At 53.0% G+C, this 19,242-nt stretch overlaps 2 protein-coding genes across 3 annotated transcripts in view; one reads left to right on the top strand and one right to left on the bottom strand.

The window, feature by feature from the left end:
* Positions 1–4,533: 4,533 nt before the first annotated feature.
* On the bottom strand, positions 4,534–10,593 carry YIPF6 (Yip1 domain family member 6). Its single transcript, XM_066182132.1, has 7 exons — positions 10,516–10,593; positions 9,559–9,687; positions 8,937–9,015; positions 8,544–8,586; positions 7,729–7,854; positions 7,477–7,634; positions 4,534–6,299 (listed from the first exon to the last, which is right to left on the bottom strand). The coding sequence occupies exons 1-7, from the start codon at positions 10,591–10,593 to the stop codon at positions 6,181–6,183; spliced, it is 732 nt and encodes a 243-aa protein (XP_066038229.1). The 3' UTR covers positions 4,534–6,180.
* A 458-nt stretch (positions 10,594–11,051) lies between these two features.
* Positions 11,052–19,242, top strand: part of OPHN1 (oligophrenin 1) — a 57,182-nt gene continuing 48,991 nt past the window's right edge. For both annotated transcript variants that reach the window (XM_066182131.1, XM_066182130.1), the window contains exon 1: positions 11,052–11,218. In XM_066182131.1, coding sequence (XP_066038228.1) covers positions 11,065–11,218 — 154 coding nt within the window. In that variant the 5' untranslated portion in view covers positions 11,052–11,064. The remainder of the gene's footprint in view (positions 11,219–19,242) is intronic.

Here is a 19,242-nt window from a genome sequence, read left to right as displayed (position 1 = left end):
TCCATTGGCCCCCACAGCCACTCTGCTCCAAGGGCTCCAGAGCCTGGAGCTCTCTGCTAACAAAATAGCAAAGACCAGATTTTTTTTTTTTTTTTTTTTTTTTTTTTTTTTTTTTTTTTTTTTACTGTGCTCACACGAGTTTCTTGTAGGCACTGGGACTCAGAGGGGTACAGAGATGCTATTGGGACCTGACAGAAAAACTCAGCCCTCCCTTAGCAAATGCACAGACACTGCACTGAGGAAACCCAGCCAGCAGCCTGTGGGTCCACAGGCATAGAAGGAGCTGAGAGAAAAGCCCACAATGCCCAGACCAAACAGAGAGGAAAACAGCCAGAGCAAATTCTCCTGGCCAGGGAGGCTTGTCCTCCTTGCAGGGCCTTGGGGAATCCCCCTTCTGCCCTTAACCCCTGACACATTCCCTGCTCTGCTTGGCCTCTACCTCAGGATGAACAGAAATCCTGTTCCTATTTGGGTAGAAACCTCTCAGGGTAGTAGGATTGACTGTTAAAGGATACAAGGGCAATTTAACCCACTGTATTTGAACTGCATATCACCAGCTCAAAGCAGGAGTTTAGATTAAAAGAGAAGACAAATTGTCCATGTCTGCCCCAGCATCCCAACCTCAGGATCAGTTGGGCACCTCTAGGGAGCAGGGAATGGGGCACAGGGAGCAGGCACCCTCAGTCACCAGGTGGAACACTTACCAGACGTCCAGGGCAAGTCTTCACTTCCCCAGGAGACACAGAGAAGGCATTATCCTGATCTTCCGTGCAGTCTAGGGCATTGTGGGCTCTCCCCAGATCTGCCCTGAGGAGCCCCACCTGATCTGTTTCGTTGTGCCTGAGCATGTGCCCAGGCTTTGTCTGGGAATGTTCACCAAAGGCCAATGCTTCATTGCTGCTGAAAAATTTATTGTGGCCTGTAGCATCCCCGCTGTGCCCTGTAGTTCCCTGTGGGAGGCTGATAAATCTTGATCGCTGTCTCCTGGCTCTCCTGGGAAAAGATCCCCAGAGGGACAGCAAGGATTTGTCATGGATCAGCTCATAACCAGGCTCATCCTCAGGACTGCACAAGCTGCTCCTCAGACAGAGGAAGCCAGAGACACCTTCCTCATCTTCAGCTGATGAGGAAGAGCATGGGGTCGGGTGCTCATCCTGCTGGCCTGGAGACGCCGGTGGCTTTGCTTGGTGCTCATCTCTCCTGGGCTCCATTGTCCGTGCATGGAGCCCTCACTGCCACTGGCAAAGCTGGCAATGCAAAACCATAACTCATTAGCAAGGACCACACAGGAGACTTTTTAACATTTATTTTGCTTTTCCTCAATTTCCTTTTCATTCCATTTGATTAGAAAGGGGTGTTTTTAGTCCTTACTCTTGGAACCTCCATGCTCTCCTCACTAGAGCATGCAGACCCACAGTTACAATTCGACCAGCTGGGTTTGTATTCTTCACTTCTGTCTTAAAACTCCAAATGCCCTCTATACTTTCAGAGGAGGGTGTGCTTCACATTGTGCCCTTTTCACTGATGGCAATGCAGCGCTGGGGGAAGAGCAGGGGTTTGGAGGGGGCTCGTTGAAATGGATTTCAGGTGCTGTTTGAGGTGTGTTTCAGGCTCCTGGGAGGAGCTGGGGCCAAGACTTCTGCACAGGCAGAAGAAGTCTGGCTGAGGCATGGAATCACTCCGTCTCCTCCCACCTGGGAACAGCAGGGAAGAACAGAGTTCCCAGGTGGCAGGACCCTGCCTGTACATGTGCCCCACTGTCCCCAAGGCTCTGATGATGCTACCTTGCTTCCATTAGCAGCACAAACAGCTCAGACACAGAGGGCTCCGAGCACAGATATGACAACGTACCAGGCATGGGGAAGCCGTGGCACTCCAGAAAACTTGCCCTCTTCCCTTCCCTGAAACGTGGGCAGAGGGGTCAAGGTTCAGGGAGGGTAACTGGGGCAGAAACACCAAACCTGTCCTTCCCAAGTCAGGAAGTGCACTTATTATTGGATTTTATTCCAACCAGGATACAGAATAAATAGAGCAAACCTTCACTCTTGTCTCCCGGAGACCCTGAGCCCCCAAGCACAGGCACTCTCCCCCGACAAGGTGACAGCAGAGCAATGCAGCAACCCTTATGTCTGTCCCAGCAGGTGCTCCTGGTGCTGGGCTGTCACACCTGCCCTTGGTGACACTCTCCCTAACATCTCCACTGAGGAACCTTCCCTGCTGGACACAGCCTGTCCCGTCCCACCCACCACTGCCCTTACATTGAGTACCTGCAGCGTGCAGATTCAGCAGCCTCCAGCCTAACTTCCAGCTCCTGCAGCCATGTCACCTGGATTCTCTGCCAGGAGAGCCAAAGGTCAGGAATTAGGTTCACAGTCCCAGCTCTCAACAGCAGCATTGTAAGGGTTACTTCCTGATTTTACTGGGAAAGTCCTTCCTTCCACTGTCACCTGCCCCATTCGTTTGCCCTAGCGTAAAATTCAGCATGCAGAATATTTATCTTAAAAGATTCGCTTGGGGGACAAAAATGCTAAACTCGAGCTTTATTCAAAGAAAGTGTAATTACAAAGCCCGGAGCTGCACTTGGGAACACCTCCTTTGAGCGAAGCAGTTACATTTCCCGGACTGGTAAACTGTGGCGGGTTTGGGTTTTTTTTTTTGGTTTTCATTTGCTTGTTTTTCAATGCCCCTTGTTGAATCAGAGTGTCTTCTTGCCCTGAGCAGGCAGAAACCCAGCGGCAGGACTAGGTGAGGCACCATAGCCCGAGCCGGTGGCTGGTGGCGGTGGCTCACACCTCACCTCCCGGGGCTGCCTGCGATCCCGGTCCCCGGCTGTGCCGCCCAGAACCACGGGGAGGTGACAGCTAAGCTCCAAAAGGGACGTCCAGGGACGGCGCGGTCCTGCCGCCCTCTGGTGACCACCGGGCCGCGGTGGCTTTCCCCAGCCCCGCAGCTCATGCCCGGCACGGGGGCAGTGTGTCCCTGCTGCCACCAGCTCCGGGACAAGGCTCCCTAGCCAGGGTCGTGTCATTGATTTCCTCATTGTCAGCCCGCAGCACAGCGGGAGAGCATGGACAAACTCCCTCCTGGCCACCGCCTCAGATCGTGGTGTGGCTGGAGGTGGGTTTAATTGCCATCGGTTCATTAGCCAGTCAGGGATGGGCCTTAATATCCATTCACCCATCAGGTCCCTTCCTACCAGGTTCCTGCTCCCCCACTGCCCCCGCCTGGTTCAGCCCCCAGTGAGGAATCCCTGGCCAGCACCGCTGAGGCACACGCAGGTCCCTTGGGTGGCTCCTGAGACCTTCCAGCCCTGCAGCCACTGTAAACCAAATTTTGGGGTACACCAGCACCACTGCCTGGGCAGGGCGATGTCCCAGCTTGGCATCAGGGGCTCTGGCACCTGTGGCCCACGCATCCTGCTCTCCATATGGGGCCAGGGGACACCAGGGTAGGGACTGGGGAGCTTCCCCCCTCCAGCCCCAGCCAGGCCAGGAGAGCTCCTGGTACTGCAGATGTCAGAGGAGCAGAGAGCACAGAGCTTCCATTCACAGGTCACACTGCCCACGACTTTCCACCTGATTGCATTTTTCAAGTTAAAACTACTAAACTATTTTCCTTTTTTATTGGTATTAAATAGATCAAAATTAAACATATACAACAACTTCTGCTGATAAACAGTATTAAAAAAAGTCCTACTAGGAAAGAAAGCCTGGTTTGTGCATTGGAACACCAGCCACTTCTCTGCAGAGCAGTTCAAAACACTCCATTATAGGCAACACAGCTGCTTCTCCTTGCCACCCATTCCCAGCAGATTTAAACAAGAAAGAAAAGCCTTTCCCCTTGGAAAGCACAACAGTTCTTACCACAGACATTTCCAGCACAAATTAAACCTCTCTGTTGTGGTGACAGGGATCACCCTGGACTCTTGGGAAGGATGTGCTGCACACCTGGCTGGACAGGATGAGGGACATTCAGGGAGCCCTCAGCACTCGCAGGTGACACCAGAACTTTAAAGCACTACCAATCATCTGCATTAATTCTAGGCATCTGCAAATATCAAACGCGCTCGAGGCATTTTGTTTCCCTGAACCAAAATGGTTTGGTTGTGTTTAATGTGCCCATGTCCCAGTGCCTTTGGGACCACCCTCTGGCCGAGGGAGGACTGGTTCTGTCACAGCAGGGGCTCTGCAGGACCTCCAGGGCTGGCTGAGGAACAAACCCCAGAGTTTGAGCTTTTAGACTTTTTGAAGTTGTGTGAAGTATTTCAAAGTATTACTGGATCGATTAAATGCTACTCCAATTATCCTTCAGACAGAACAGCAGCTCAAGTCACAAGACCTAGAAATCCAAGGATTTCTTTGAAAGTGTGGTTGAATTCTTGTAGGACAGAAGGATTTGGCTCAAGAAATCCCACCACAGCCATCAACAGCTTTACCATCCACTTCCCTTGAATACTTCTTTTCAGCTTCAAAAAGCTGAACTAACATTTAAATGAAAGAAAAACTGCACACTTAAAAGAAAAACCACATTCCATACCAGCAATAATTTAATGGAAGCTTAAAAATTCCCCTTTCCATGGTTCCCACGTCTACAAACCACCACAGCTCCCTCCAGCCCCTTGGTGCCACAGCCAGGCCTTGCCACACATAGCAGCTCATTATCCACAAATGTAAAAACGCACTTTTAATCTGAAATTCAGCAATTTCCATCCCAACTCCCACCCACGGCCAGTGTTTACAGCACAGACTGCTCTTGTACATGTAACTAGAAATTAGGCACATTCACACCTCAGCAGAACCCACAGACCTCAGTTTCAGTCTGCACAAATGTAGGAAAAAGGACATTTTACAGCAGCTTTTTCACCCCAGGTATTTCATGGTTTGCTGACTGAGAACAACGGACAACAGGAATCATTCCTGTAGTTTCCAAAAGCAAATCCCAGCTCCCAGTGTCTGTACCAAAAGACACCTGACCCTTGCACACCTGTACCCAGGAGAGGTACACGATGAACCTGCAGCGACTGGAGGAGCCCCCTCCCCTTCATTAAAGTATTAAGCAAAATTAAAACCCCACAAAACAACCCATAGAACAATGTCTGACATCTCATGGGAAGTACAAGGGAACAAAATGCACATTTCCACACATTTCTTTGCTGTCCCTGTGAACAACCACAGGAACAGTCACACAGAGGCAGGTGAGGGCAGAACTCACATCCTGCTTCCAACACCTCTAGTACCATTTATTTCCCCTCCTTCAAGCTGTTTTAACATTTTGGGCCCCAAGCCCTGGTATGGTTTTTCAGACCCAAACAGCCTGTGCAGCAAAACCTCAGCTTCCTGCACAAAACTCCTTGTTTTTGTCATATATAACACATTCATGGTACTTTTCCAAGGAATTTTCGCTTCCCAAATGCAGAGTGAGAGCCCAGTCCCTGCTACAAAGCAGTCTCAGCATTCCTGCAGGACTCTGAGCTCTGTTCCCTGTGGTCACAGGTCTGTAACTTGCAGTGAGGCCAGTCCCCTCATGGATGCAATGAAGGCACCAAGCAGGAACCCTCTTTCCTGCCACATGAAGGGATGGACACACACAACACATGGATATGGGCAAAAGCAACTCCCTGCCACCAGCTCCAATTCCCTGCAAAGGGACCCAACTGGGTTTTGACTGAACTCTCCTTTCCTGGGAAAGCCCCAGACCCTCAATGCCCTGGTTGTGAATCCCACCACTCTACAAGGGAATGAGAAGGAGTCAGACATGTCTCTTTCCTCTCCACACATCATTGCAGTGAAGTTCTATGGTTTGATAAGGCATTTTTATCTTCAGTGAGAATCCAAGCACAGGCAGGAAATCTGCCAAGTCATGAGAACTTCAACTCCCAACAGCTTGAAAATTCAGGATCTCCTGCCCTCTCCTCAGATGGAACAATCCCTGTCCCAGTGGGCATTGTTTATTTAACACCAGTACAGAACAGGGCTAAATAAACCCCTCAGCAGCTGGACCTCAGTATCTTTCACAAAGAGGGACACACAAATGAGCACTTTTTTGCAGCTCTCTGGCTTTATCCCACAACCTGCCTTTTTACAGTATCCCTATGTATAAATTAGAAAGAGATAAAGCCAAGGATTCACTGCAGCGTCCATGAAAAAGTCCAGTACGTGTACCAGTCCCTCGGGATGGTGCTCACTGGGGAGTGAAGGTCAGGATCATCCAGCTGATGACGAAGTAGAAGAGGAAGATGGGGTACACGACGAGTGCCTTGCGGTTGGGGGGCTGGCTGTCCACCAGGAATGCCGTGGATGCTGTGGAGACACAAAACACGTGGAGCAGGGGCAGCAGAAGAACCCTCACAGCCCCCACTGCATGGAGCAAACTACTGTGAGGATCTGCAGTGCAACTGTGTTGGAAAAAACCCCACTGCTCAAACCAACGGCTGTAATCACCAAGTGCAACTGCTTTTATCATACAGAATGACAAGTCCTGGAATCATGGAATCACAGCATTGTTTGGCTTGGAAGGGATATCCAGTTCCACCCCCTGCCACAGCCAGGGACACTTTCCACTAACCCAGCTTGCTCCAAGCCCTGACCAGCCCAGCCATAAATGCTGATTACACTCTACAGCAAGAGCCAGACTTACAGATAAAGAACAGGAGAAATCATGCAAATGTATCTCTATAAAATCAGCATTTTCTAATAGCATTTATAACATAATCATAGAATAAACCACCAAACAGTCTCACAGAGCAGAGTTTAACACTAAATTGTCATCCTGCTGCCCAAGACAATTTGCATATGATCATGGAAATCGCCAGGAACAGAGGCAGAGGCTGAACCTCTGCCAGCTCAAGGACTGGAAGAACTATTTCTACAGCCCTTCAGCAGCCCAGGGACACCTTAGACTGCAGCATCCCTTGGTTTTGCCTGAGGGAATGAATCAGAATCATTAGGCTGGAAGAGACCTCCAGGATCATCAGGTCCAACCCTAACCTCAACTAAGCCATGGCACCGAGTGCCACATGCAGTCTTTTCTTAAACGCATCCAGAGATGGTGAATCCACCATCTCCCCAGAGAGACCATTCCAATACTTTATTACGTTTTCTGTAAAAAACGTTTTCCTGATATCCAGCCTATATTTCCCTTGGTGCAACTTAAGGCTGTGCCCTCTCATTCTGTCAGCTGCTGCCTGAAGAAAGGGACCAACCCCCACCTGACCATAGCCACCTTTCAGGAAGTTGTAGAGAGTGATAAGGTCACCTCTGAGTCTCCTTTTCGCCAGGACAAACAACCCCAGCTCCCTTGGTCGTTCCTCACAGGGTTTGTGCTCCAAGCCCCTCAACAACCTTGTTGCCCCCTCTAGATGGGCTCAAGCATCTCAACGTCCTTCCTAAACTGAGGGGCCAGAGCTGGACACAGCACTCAGTGTCCTTTCTAAAGTGAGGAACCAGGAAGTGTACAGGGCACAGGTGAGGGACTCACCCAAGGTGGACCAGCCGAACATGGTCCCCACCACGATGAGGCGGATGATGAAGCTGACGGTGCCCCCGCCCGCCAGCAGCACCAGCCTGCACACCAGCATGGCCACGGTCAGGGGCATCACGCAGTACCCCAGCACACACAGGCTCTGGAAGAAGGAGCTGCACAGGGAGACAGCAACAGGGAAACGGCAGTCAGGCCAGGCAGGGCAGAACTCCATGCCCAGGAGCTGCCACGGAACGACCCTGCACTCACATGGTGCCTCCCAGAAGCTTCGAGTTGAGCGTGATGACAACGGCCCCGAACCAGATGATGACAAAGACCTCGGCAAACTGGGGACCTCCGTCATCCTTGCTGTCTGCAGAGCCGCCCTGCAGCATCCTGGAGTGGGGAACAGGGAGAAACAGCTGCAGTGGGGAACAGACAGATGGAGGCATCAGCATTGATGGTGTTTTCCCAGACTGGAGTAGGTGCCACAGCAGGAGCCCCCAAACTGATCCCCAGCTATGCTGCAGGCCCGTATTTTTTCAACCATTTTATATTTTCATTATATTTCAGTTTTGCAGAGGAAAGGAAAATGGTTGTGGCTCAACTGAGGTGATTTCCGCCCACTTGTTTCCCTGTTTTGAGGGCTGTGAAAGCATTCAGAAGGGAATCAAGCCATGGACAACAGGCTGAGATGGAAATTAAAGTACCAAAGTTTTGGTACCTCTCAAAGCAGCAGAGTAGCATGTGATTGAACAAACCAGCCTCAGGGAAACCTTGGAATAACTACAGGATGCAGGCACCACAGCTGAATCAGGACAACTTGAAACACCTTCAGTAAAACCATACCTAGGCCAGGGCACCAGGAGGATTTCACCCTAAAGTCCCAAATTTAGGGACAGGAGGCTCTAAAGGGCTTGCAGTGTCACAAACACATTTTATCAGAGAACCCAACCAAGCAGGGCTTGCGCAAGACAGAGAGGGATCAGATGAAATTGATCTTAATGCATGAATTAGTAGTTTTTAACACCTCATTTCCCACATGTGCTGGGCTACAAAACCCCACATTCCCCCAGAATACTCACAGAGCCAAGGCGACACACAGCACCAGTGGGCCCCACAGATCCCCTGCAGAGAGAGGGAAAACATATCACAAAAGTCTCAGAACCACCTCAGCTCTGCTTTTTTGGGAGTCATAGAGGCCCCTGCCCAACTCCCAAGGCGCCATTTTCCACATCTCACTGCTCTACAATTTTCTTATTCAGCGTCTTACACCATGACCTGTAACAAAATTCACTCAAGACCCACAAGTGGCTAAAGCTCCCAGTTCCACCCACCCTGGCCCACGCCACCCTGTCACAGAGCCCTGGGGACACCCTGGCTGTCAGCTCTGCTGCTCAGGATGTTCAGCACTCCCGAATCCCTGTCCCACTGGATTTTGCCTCCCCTCTGGAGATCAGGAAGGCCCTGGAACGTACAATCCCTGAGGAGTGCGCTGCTCTTCCTGGGATACATGACATGGACAAACTTCTTCCCCACGGCCTTCAGGTCCCTCATCTGAAACAAACACAAAACACTTTCATTTACCCCCTCACAAAAGTCCCAGCTCCCAGCTAAAGCAAAGAGGCAGAAGTAAAGGAACACGGATTTGTAGACCAGGAGAAGATCCAACCCAAGAAGTTCTGTAGCATCCTCTGCAACAATGACTGCTGTTCCTACATTCCTTAACAACCACAGCATCACATCCTTTTCTTTAACAGCCACAATACTGTATCTTTTAATAACACCAGGATATAACCAACTATTTGTTTGTTCCTTTGGAAAAAGAAAATAAATGAAAAATACTTTTAGTCAGTAGAGTTTCTCACAAGCTCCCACTCTGCCCTCACATTGATTTCAGGATCACAGAGAAACTCTGGGCCACAATTCAGACACTTTTTGACCCACAGGAATTTGTTTTACAGGAATTAATGAGTTCTAAAAGCAATCCCCACTGAAGTACAGGCTGAGAAGAGCTGTGCAAAAGCACAGGTTTTGCACAACAGCTGCCAAAGACATCAGAAAATCTGAGTTTTACCCCAGCCACGGGCTCAGACTCACAATTGTATCCTTGACCGGCTCATCCAGTGTGGAGTAATCCTCATCAGGAGAGTTAGATCCCACAGGGACAGTGATTTCACCTTCCACTGGAATATCCTGGGATATGGACACATCTGCCAGACCTGGGAACTGAATGGGTACAAACCTTTAGGAAGAAACACAAACATGCTCGTGTGCACTTCAGACAGGCTGAGGATGGTGAGAGCTGCTCAGAATTCAGGGATACAACAAATAAAAAGTTCTGCAGCAGGGCCAGGCTGTCACTGCCTGATGTGAGCAGGTCGTGGCCTGAAGAGCCGAGCAGGTGTGTGTAAGCCTGTCCCCTGCCACCCCCAGAACCCGCCCCCTGTGCTCTGTTCCGGCAGCAGTAACTGAGACAAGTAAAAAGCTGTGTTTTAAGGGAGGTGATGCCTGAGGGCTGCACAGCCGCACCACCCCGCGAGTACCCGCACTGAACAGCCCAGGGGAGAGGCAGAGACACCGCCAGCCCGGGCACACACCGAGGCTGCTCAGGAACCAGGCTGAACAGGGCTGATATCCTCCCCGCCTGTGGGCGAGGAATGCTCTGGGGTGCCCGGAGGGGAAGGCAAACAGGGCACAGCCCGACCGGTTCTACAGCAAACTCTGCGGTAGGCAGGGCAGGCAGGGCACGGCGGGAGCCGGCGGCTCTCCAGCCCTGTACCTGACCCTGTCCCCTGTCCTCTGTCCTGTCTTCTTTTCCCGACGCCTTCCTCGCCCCTGTCCTCGGCTCCTTTCCCCATCTCCGCCCTTCAGACGAGCCGCCGCCCGCCCAGGCCTCCAGACCCCGATCCGCCTTTGCCCGGCACCTGACCGACTCCTGGCCCCGCTCAGGAGGAGAGGCAAGCCCGAACGCCCGCTGCCCGCCCGCAGCCCGGCCTCCCCGGCTCCCCTGCTGGCGCCCCCGGCTCCCCCCGGCACCCGCCCGGCCGCATTCACCAGGGTCTCCCCAGCCCCGCTCCCCTCCGCCGCCGCCATCTTGACCGCCCCGGCGACGTGGAGGCCACCCGACGTCATCACCGCGCGCCGTCGCGTCACGCGCCGCCGCCGCCGCCGCCGCGGCGTCCATGGCAACGCGTGCGGGCGGCGCCGGCCCCGCCCCGCCGGCAGGGGGCGCACTGGGAGCGGAGCGCGGGGCGGCGGCAGCGCCCGGCCCGGATCTCGCGGAGCGGACGGGAGCGGGGCGCGCCTCCCGCACGGCGCGGAGCGGACCGGCCCCGGTCGGGCGGCGCGGGCGGCGGCCCCGGGCGGCTCATCCCGGACTACACCTCCCGGCGGCAGCGGCGCGGCCGGAAGCGCGGCGAGTGGGAGGGTGGGCGGGGGTCGCTCGGCTGGGGCGCGGCAGCGGGAGCGGGCGGGGAGCGGCGGGCGGGGCCGGCCGGGCGGGGCGGGCCCGCGGGATGCCGGCGGCGCGGGGCGCCCGGGGCGGCGGCGGCAGCGGCAGCGCTCCGTAGGCGCAGCGCGGCGGAGCCGGGCCGAGCCGCGGCCATGGGGCACCCGCCGCTGGAGTTCAGCGACTGCTACCTGGACAGCCCCGACTTCCGAGAGCGCCTCAAGTGCTACGAGCAGGAGCTGGAGAGAACCAACAAGTTCATCAAGGAGGTGATCAAGGACGGCAACGCGCTCATCGCCGCCATCCGCGGTGAGCGGGCCGGGGCGGGGATCCGGGCAGGGCTCGGCCGGTCACTGGGGTGTGTCCCGTTCCCTGGGCATCGCCTGCAGCCCCGTGCTGGAGCCGCTTTGGGCCCGTGCCCTGCATCGCTCCGGGGAGGGCTGGCGTTCCCCGGGCAGCGGCCGCCTCCCCTGGCGTGTCCCTGTCCCTGCACTGCCACCCCCGGGGGCCACCCGCGGCTGTCCCCACGCAGGGACAGGCCGGATCCCCCGTCCCTCTGGGTTGACAGCGGCGGCGGGATCGGCCGAGCTTTCCCTGGCATCAGCCTGCTCGTTTGGGGACGGTGATCCCCGTTCGGGGAAGGAGCTCCGTTATTCCGCATCTCCCGAGCGCGGGGGGAGCGCGGCGGGTTCGTCCCTGGGCATCTCGTCACCCTGGGGGCAGGCTGAGAGCGTGAGAGGGGCCCTCCAGCGCCCTGCTCTAAGTCCTCCTTTTGTTGTCGGTGTTCTGTCATTCTTGAAATCACGGTGAGCATTTTTCCCAATGAAATGTCGATTTCAATGTTGACTTTGCGGGAGTCGCCCGTTCAGAAGTGCTGACAGATCACCGGAGCACCTGGGCCAGGTTGTGTCACCTGAAACCACCAAGCCCCACGTGTTCGACACTGACCTTCTGACTGCTTAGATTTGTCTTCCCACAGCTGCGGATGCACCTTCATACACATCTTCCCTGTGTTGTCTCTCATGCCTTCCTGGACTCCATGATCTTAAAGGTCTATTCCAGTCCAAACGATTCCATGGTTCTCTGCTGTTACCGATGCAGTAGAATCCAGGCCCAGGCCAGCAGAGCATCCGCGGGGGCAGTGGAGAGACGCAGACAATCCACACTGGTCACACACGGTTTTCCTGCCAGCTGGTTGGTTTCAGTTGGTGTTAATAGGTTTAGCTGCTGCCCTTTTGTTCAGAATAATTCAGAGCTTCCTTGTTATCGAGGCCATGGCTGGAATAGCCCATGTTTGCCCATCTGGAAGCAGCAGAGACAAAAGCTGGTGTGACTGAAACTGCTGATGTCACAGGGCTGTGAGACCTAACGTGGGTACAAATCCCCAAATCTCTGCACAGTCCAGGAAAAAAAAAACAAAAATAACCAACCAACCAAACAAACAAACAAAAAACAACAACAAAAAAAAAACCACAAAAAAACCCCAGCAAAATGGAAATCAGAGGGATTAAAACAAACCTGCTTGCTAATGGAAATGCTTTTCTTCATCACTTTGTTCAAAACCATTTCCCTTTTCAGTGTTTGTAGTGCACAGGGATGTGAGGGATTTTGCTGGGTCAGCACACCCGGCCCAGGGAGACTGGCCAGGGAGGAAGGGCAGAAGCAGAAGAAAGCAGAGCACACCCAGACAGCACTGAGAGCCCCCAGGGCTGAGGATTTCTTGCCTGAAATGCTGTGGGGTGTTTCTGTAGGTGATCCAGCAGGCTACCAGGGAGGTGCTGGGGACAATCCTGCCTGGCTTCCATCAGGTCCCTGTGTTTAGCTAACAGATAATTTTAAAAATAGATATATCTCTGAATCCTATCCATGTGGAGCTGTTGGTGGGAATCTGGGGTACTCACTGGCCATGGCTTCACCACAACCAGCTGGCAGATCCCAGTGTCCACTCAGGCAGCTGACAATCCCTCCTCTGTGCCCCTTGACAGGGTGGGGTGGAGGTGCCCTCAGCTGCTGGCATGCAAAAGTGGTGTTGGTCCCAACAGGAGAGTGAGATCCAAAGAGGACAGAGGGTGAAGTACCTGAAGGGGCCTACAAGAAAGGTGGACAGGGCATTGGACAAGGGATGGAGTGACAGGACAACGGGGAATGGCTTCAGACTGAAAGAGATCAGAGTTAGATGGGACAATGGAAGAGATTCTTTCCCTGTGAGGGTGCTGAGGCCCTGGCAGAGGTTCCCCAGAGAAGCTGTAGCTGACCCATCCCTGGAAGTGTTCAAGGCCAGGTTACCTGAATGAGGGGGCACTTTAGGAGGCTTTAAACTCCTTTGGCCTTTCGTAGATTAAGAGAAACTGGTTCCATGCCCTCCACCCAACTGAAGTGTCACCAGCTGGAACAAATAAAATTCTGGGGTGAAGCTCTTCCAGGGGCCTGCAGCTCACCATATCCTGGCGAGGGTCATCCTGCAGTCACAGCCCTTACCAGTGCTGCCTTTGAGGGATGTTATTTTCTCTTGTTGACTGACACCCCCTCCAACAGCTGAGTAGTCACAACCATGTGGGACACCATAAGGAAACAAAGTATTCGATATTGCCAAGTGCGGAATTAAAGTGACAAAAGCAGAGAACGCTGTTGTTCGTTTGTAACAGGCTTGGGTGTGAAAGCCAATAATAGAAAATAATACTTTGAGTCAGAAATGGAAATTATTTTTGTTGTAAAGTTGGCTGCGTCCCTTGTTTTTCGTGCCAGGAGTATGGAGAGTCACTGCCCATGCCAAGTGACAATGCTGGTCCCACACGTTGTTCTGGCAGTGCTGAGACCACCGTGGCCTGTCCATGGTCAGGAAGGGAGAAGGACTGGGAGGTGTCTGTCCCTTCATGTTGGTGCCGATTCCCTTGGGATGGCCAGGATCAGATGTGAGCACTGGGGATTCAGCTCCAACAGCAGTTTGTCCATGCCCAGAGCTCGCCATGGCCAGCACTGGTGTGACAGAGGAGCCTCACTCTAGGCCACCAGGGTGTCTCCATGTTGTGGCACCATGGCATCACTGTGGCTGTAAGAATGGTGCTTTACAGCAGTTTCTTTTTGTGCTTCAGAGTGGGTTCCTTTAATCTCTCCTGCTCACTGTGCTCTGCTGTGCGTACCATAATGCAAAACCACCTATTTCCCCTGTCTTTGATCTTCTCTCCCAATTAAATTGAGTAGGAGAAATGTCAGATGGCGGCTTTTCTCATTAGTACCTGTGAGTGCTGTGATGGTGAAAATTGTCCTTTGAAGCTCAAAGAACTGTGAGCTCTCATGCAAATGTTGTGTATGTGGTTTTGCACTTGATTTCCATCTAGCGTGGAGCTCTGCAGAGTGCCTGGGACTGTGCTGGCAGTTCCCAACCTCCCCCAGTACTGTGAGCACTTCATGCTGAAAGATAACATGATAAAGGAATGTGTAGGGACTGTGTGAACTTTTCCCCACGAATGGGGTCCCACATCATCATCATCATCATCATCATCATCATCATCATCAGCATCATCATCATCCCTGCAGGTCCCACAGCACTGTGTGTGGAAACTCCTGTGTCCCTCAGCATGGCAGACCTGTTCTGAGCAGTTTTCTGTGCTAGTGTTGGATGTGGTGCCTGGGGGTTTAATGCTATGGAGTGTGGGAAGCAGCATGGCATTGGAACAGGTTATTTTAATGGGATTGAAGCCACCCAGAGTAGCCTGTCTGCCCAGTTCCCCAGAACTCCATGTTTTGGTTCATGGGAAATCTGTGGGGACAATGGCTGGAATCTGTTCCTGCAGTATGTTACAGCCAGGTCCTGGGGACTGTGTCCAAACAACCCTAAACTCCTCTGGAAAATGGGGAAGAAAAAGGAGTCTGTCCCACACCAGGAGAGGCTGCAGCTCTCCAGGCAAGCATCAGCTTTGCTGGGAGGCACAGCTGGGCATTGAGGTGCTGCAGTGACAATGTCCTGTCCCACAAAGACAGCTTAGCCATGAGACAGTATGGAACAGGGGGGAAATGACCCACTGGAAAATGCATCACTATCCTCCAGCAGTAATGTGATCTCTTGTACTTATCAGCTCCTTGCTGGTCTTCCTCATCCTCAGTGGGGATTTCAGCCACTAAGGACACCAGTTACTGCTGGGATCCTGTAAAATTGTCTCCTGACTTCCCAACTCTAATTGTCTCAAAAGACATCACACCCAGAGCCAGACCCCAGGTCTCCCTGGGAGCATCTGCACCCTGCAGGCATCCTCAGCACAGGTGGGCAGAGGGGGTCTCTGCAGCCAACAGCTGGTGATGAAGCAGCTCCTGCTCCTGGGCTGCAAGCTCTGAGCACACGGCTAGGGCCCCAGTTGATGCAAATCTAAACCAGACACGCTTTAACTGGAGCCTAAAACACAATAGCAGAAAAAAGAACAAAAACCCTCCCAAAAGCCAGCTCACCCCCAGCACCAGAGCTGAATCCTCAGTGCAGGCAGGAGAGACAAGGGGCCAGCACAGGATTTACCAGATCCAGCTGCAAGGCAGATCCCACCCCATGTTCTGCGCCTCAGGGATGCGTTTGCTGGGTTTTGCTCACCCTGGAGCAGCTCTCTGACTGGGCAAGTTGTTGCTGTTGGGTTTGCTTTGCCAGTGGCTGAGGCACCAGGCTGGGCACAGGATGGTTTGGCCATGCTGTGATGGCCCCAGGCCTGGCTCCTTGTCCCTCACTCCCTCCCTGCTGCAGTCCTGAGCTCCCCAGCCTCTCCCCCCAGGAACCAGCTGGTTACAGCTGCTCCATCCATGCCCAGGTGTGCCCAGGGCTTGTTTTGTTATACGAAACCCAGGGCAGGAATGGCTGGCAATGACACCAAGCCAACACTGTCCCTGCCACCTCAGGGGCTGGTGGGAGGGCTCTGGATCAGCCTTGGTCCAGCTTAAACAAACCAATGTGGAATATTTTGTCATAGCTTTTTCCAGCCCAAATACGCTTCCCAAGGACTTGCCTGTGTACAGCAGCACAAGGGGCTGAGACAAGAGGTGAAGTAATTTTCATGTGTTTGAGGATATTTTTTCTTGTGCTGCACATGAGGCGTGCACAGAGCTTTTCATCCATCTTCTACTGCCTTTTCTGGCTCCTTCCCTGGGAGGATGTGGGGTGTTATCCATGTTCTGTGTGTCTCACAGCCCACAGCTCACAGCAGCGCTGCTGCTGACCTAAGAGTTTCCTCTTGAGTCACTGTATGAAGACTCAGCTTTTCTGTCCTTTTTTTTTTTTTTTTTTTTGAGGTATTGTTGGGATATTTTATTTCCTAATGCTGTTGGTGGCACACTGGTAACTACAGATGTGGCATCTCATGCTTGTCCCCAGGCTTTTCACAGGTGGCTTCTGTGCTGCTGGGTGCCAGCCTGGCTCTGTGGCATGACAGTGGTGTGCCCACTCTGTTCCGCTGAAGCGTGCAGCCAGACACCTGTGGCACATCCTGGCCATGCTGCATTGTCCTGCCTGCCCACAACGTGGCTCTGGCACTGATCCCTGGCTGCCCAGCCATGGATTTGAGCTGCAAGGAGGGCTTGCAGTGCCAGGTTGGGCCATTCTCCAGGGACAGAGGGGCAGGTGATGCTGTGGGGGCTGCAGTGTCCATAGTGCTGCTGTGTGGCACTGCCTGGCAGGAACACAGAGGCTTGGAGAACTGTGGCTTCAGAGAAAAAAAAACTTTGGCGTACAATCAGCACCGTTTAAATGTACTGAGCACCAAAATGCAGCAGCTTTGGAAGTGCTGGAGAAGTTCAGGAGGCAGCAGTTATTTTTCCTTACTCAGCATTAAATGATTCTTCCAAACACGTAAAGCTTCTTTCTGAGGTTTTGACATGTGTGAATGAGAAAGCTTTTGGGAACCTTGTTGTTTCTCTTCTGGAGGTGGTGGATTGTCCACGCTGGCCTGTGTTATGTCTCACAGCCTCCCCAGCCCTGCCAGACCAACTGCTCCAGTGGGAGCTTTCTTCTGGGGCACTTTCAAACATGACCTCTCTGCCCTATGTCCTTTCTCGTCACTGAATTCTCCATGCAGGTGAAACGTGCAGTCATGAGTTGTTCAAGTGATGATAAGAGCAGCAGAATAGCCGGAGATAAAGTCTATAAATATAAGCACAGCCCAGAAGTCAGTCTGCTCTCTCAGTCTGGTCTCTCTCCTTTTTATCCTGTTCCCTCAGCCAAGCCTGATTTTAAAGAGCCTGAGGTTGTTAAAAACAAGAATAGATTTACTAATGTTACTAAATTTTGTAGCCGTGAGAATGGAGAACAAGGGACACAATCCATTCCCATTCCATCACAAGATGAACTGGTGACTTGCAGAGCCCTGGGGGACCCTTTGAGGTGGAAGCACAAAGCCAGACCCTCAAGTTCTTGCAGAGGTGCCCAGAGTGGGAGTAGCAGCTCTTGGCAAAACCCACCTGTATGCTCTACAGGTCAGGCTGCTCCAGTGTCAGTCAGGTTGAGGGTGCCCAGGAGTCTCCCGGGAGGTACCAACTGGTGCAGGACAGGCCATGTCTACGCTGGCATCATCTCCCAGCCTGGATCAGGAGGGATGCGCAGTCCTCCTCGCACCGAACCATTTCGGATTGCTGGTAAGCCGCTGGCGATCCCTCCGTGGCGTGCTGTGTGACTCAGCTGGCCTCCTGCCCGGCCCCGCTGCGCCCTTATCGAAGGAAACTCTGAAATCATCTGTGCTTGGAGCGAGCGCGGCTCCCTCGCCCGTCGGAACCTGCCCTGCCTGGGAAGGGGGGCTGCAGGAGATGCATGGGAGGGCTCTGCAGATCATGGGATGTCTCTGTGGGGATTGCTTGTGCTCTGCCCCGGATAAGAGTCCGTTGTTTTCATGTTTGTTTTCCCTGTGTCCGTCCTGCCTGAGCAGCGGGGAGCCGCGGATCTTGGAGCACACCCTCTCCTGCCGCTGACGCCAGAGCACTGTGCCAAGAGCCTGCTCGGCTGCTCTCGGACCCGGGGGCTCTGGGTGGCCTGGAGCACTGCAGGGATTTCTGCAGCTCTTCCCTCGCTCTCCTGATGCCCCTGGGAAAGCGGCTGCTGCCCCTCCCTGACAGCTCACTCCTCCCAAAGGACGAGAAAATCCATTTGTTTTCCATAGCTCAGCTTTGTGTACTTTTATTTTTCAGAGAGTCTGCCCTTCGTTCCCCAGCCCAAGGACCTGTCCCCAGGCTGGTATTCTGAAGGTGGTGACCAGCTTCTATGGAACAGTGATGTAAACAGGTGCATAAATAGGTGCAGCAGCCAGAGTCACCTGCCAGCCTCACCCTGCTTCCAGCTGGCTGCCTGCTTGGCTTCCAGCCCTGAAGTGTCACCTGGCTGCCACAGCCCACCTGGCACTGCCATCCCCACAACTCACCTGGCCATCCCTGCTGCAGGGACAGGCATCCAGCAGCCTCTGTGTTGGGAATTCTCAGGAAAGCTGCAGAGTGCTGCTGTCCTTGGGAGCTGCTGACTGCCCAGCACAGGAACTGCCCACCACCACTTCCATCAACAGCACTGGTGCCCACAGAGCTGGGCACTGTCCCCCAGCTGTGACTCTCCCTCCTACACCCAGGTTCATTGCTCTCCAGGGCAGTGCTGGGCAATTCCCTGATGTGCTGACAGTCGGATTAGGACACCAGGTGATCTGAAATTCCTGCAGGTGTGGCAGCACCAGCCCCATGACTGGGCTTGGTCTGTGGTGAACCAAAAAACTGTGATGGCGTTTCCTCCTTTCTGACTCTTCTCTGCCTCTGCAGCCCTGGGAGCATTTGTTTAAAAACGGTTGCATTATTTCTTACTGCGCATTTCAGCACTTTTGCTGATTTCTAAGGCCCCTCATCTCTTCTCAACTTCCATTTCAGTTGGCCACGTTGTCCTAGGATGACGTTATGATGTTTGTATGCCCAATTGTCTGCTGGGTTTATGCTGGATATTGCGCTTTGTACCTTTGATATTGGGTCTGAGAGCAAGGGGGAGGAAGAAGCACAGAGTTTGTTTTCAGAAACCCTCCTCTGCTGGCTGGCCTTGAGAGTCAGAGTCAGCAACACACGGTGTGGGACAGAGAGGTTTTTTTCTTTTTTTCTCCCTTTGCTCCCTTTTGTTTAGTCAGTTAGTGTGTAGTTAGCTGAGGGGGAGGAGCTTCATTTTTCCTTTGCTCCTGGTTTTTGGGTGGGGTTTTTTGTTGTTTTTATTTGTTTGTTTGTTTTGTTTTTTGTTTGTTTGAGGTTTTTTGGATTTTTTTGCCTTTTTTTGTTGTTGTTTTTTTTGTGGTTTTTTTTTTTTTTTTCTTCCTTCCCTTTTTTCACCTTCTCTTGGAACTGTTAAA

This window comes from Chamaea fasciata, unplaced genomic scaffold, assembly GCF_029207755.1.
Source record: "Chamaea fasciata isolate MVZ Bird 193981 ecotype frontalis unplaced genomic scaffold, bChaFas1.0.hap1 SCAF_4, whole genome shotgun sequence".
NCBI classification, from domain to species: domain Eukaryota; kingdom Metazoa; phylum Chordata; class Aves; order Passeriformes; family Sylviidae; genus Chamaea; species Chamaea fasciata.
The sequence above is the reverse complement of the archived record's forward strand: the minus strand, read 5'-3'. Positions and strand labels throughout refer to the sequence as shown.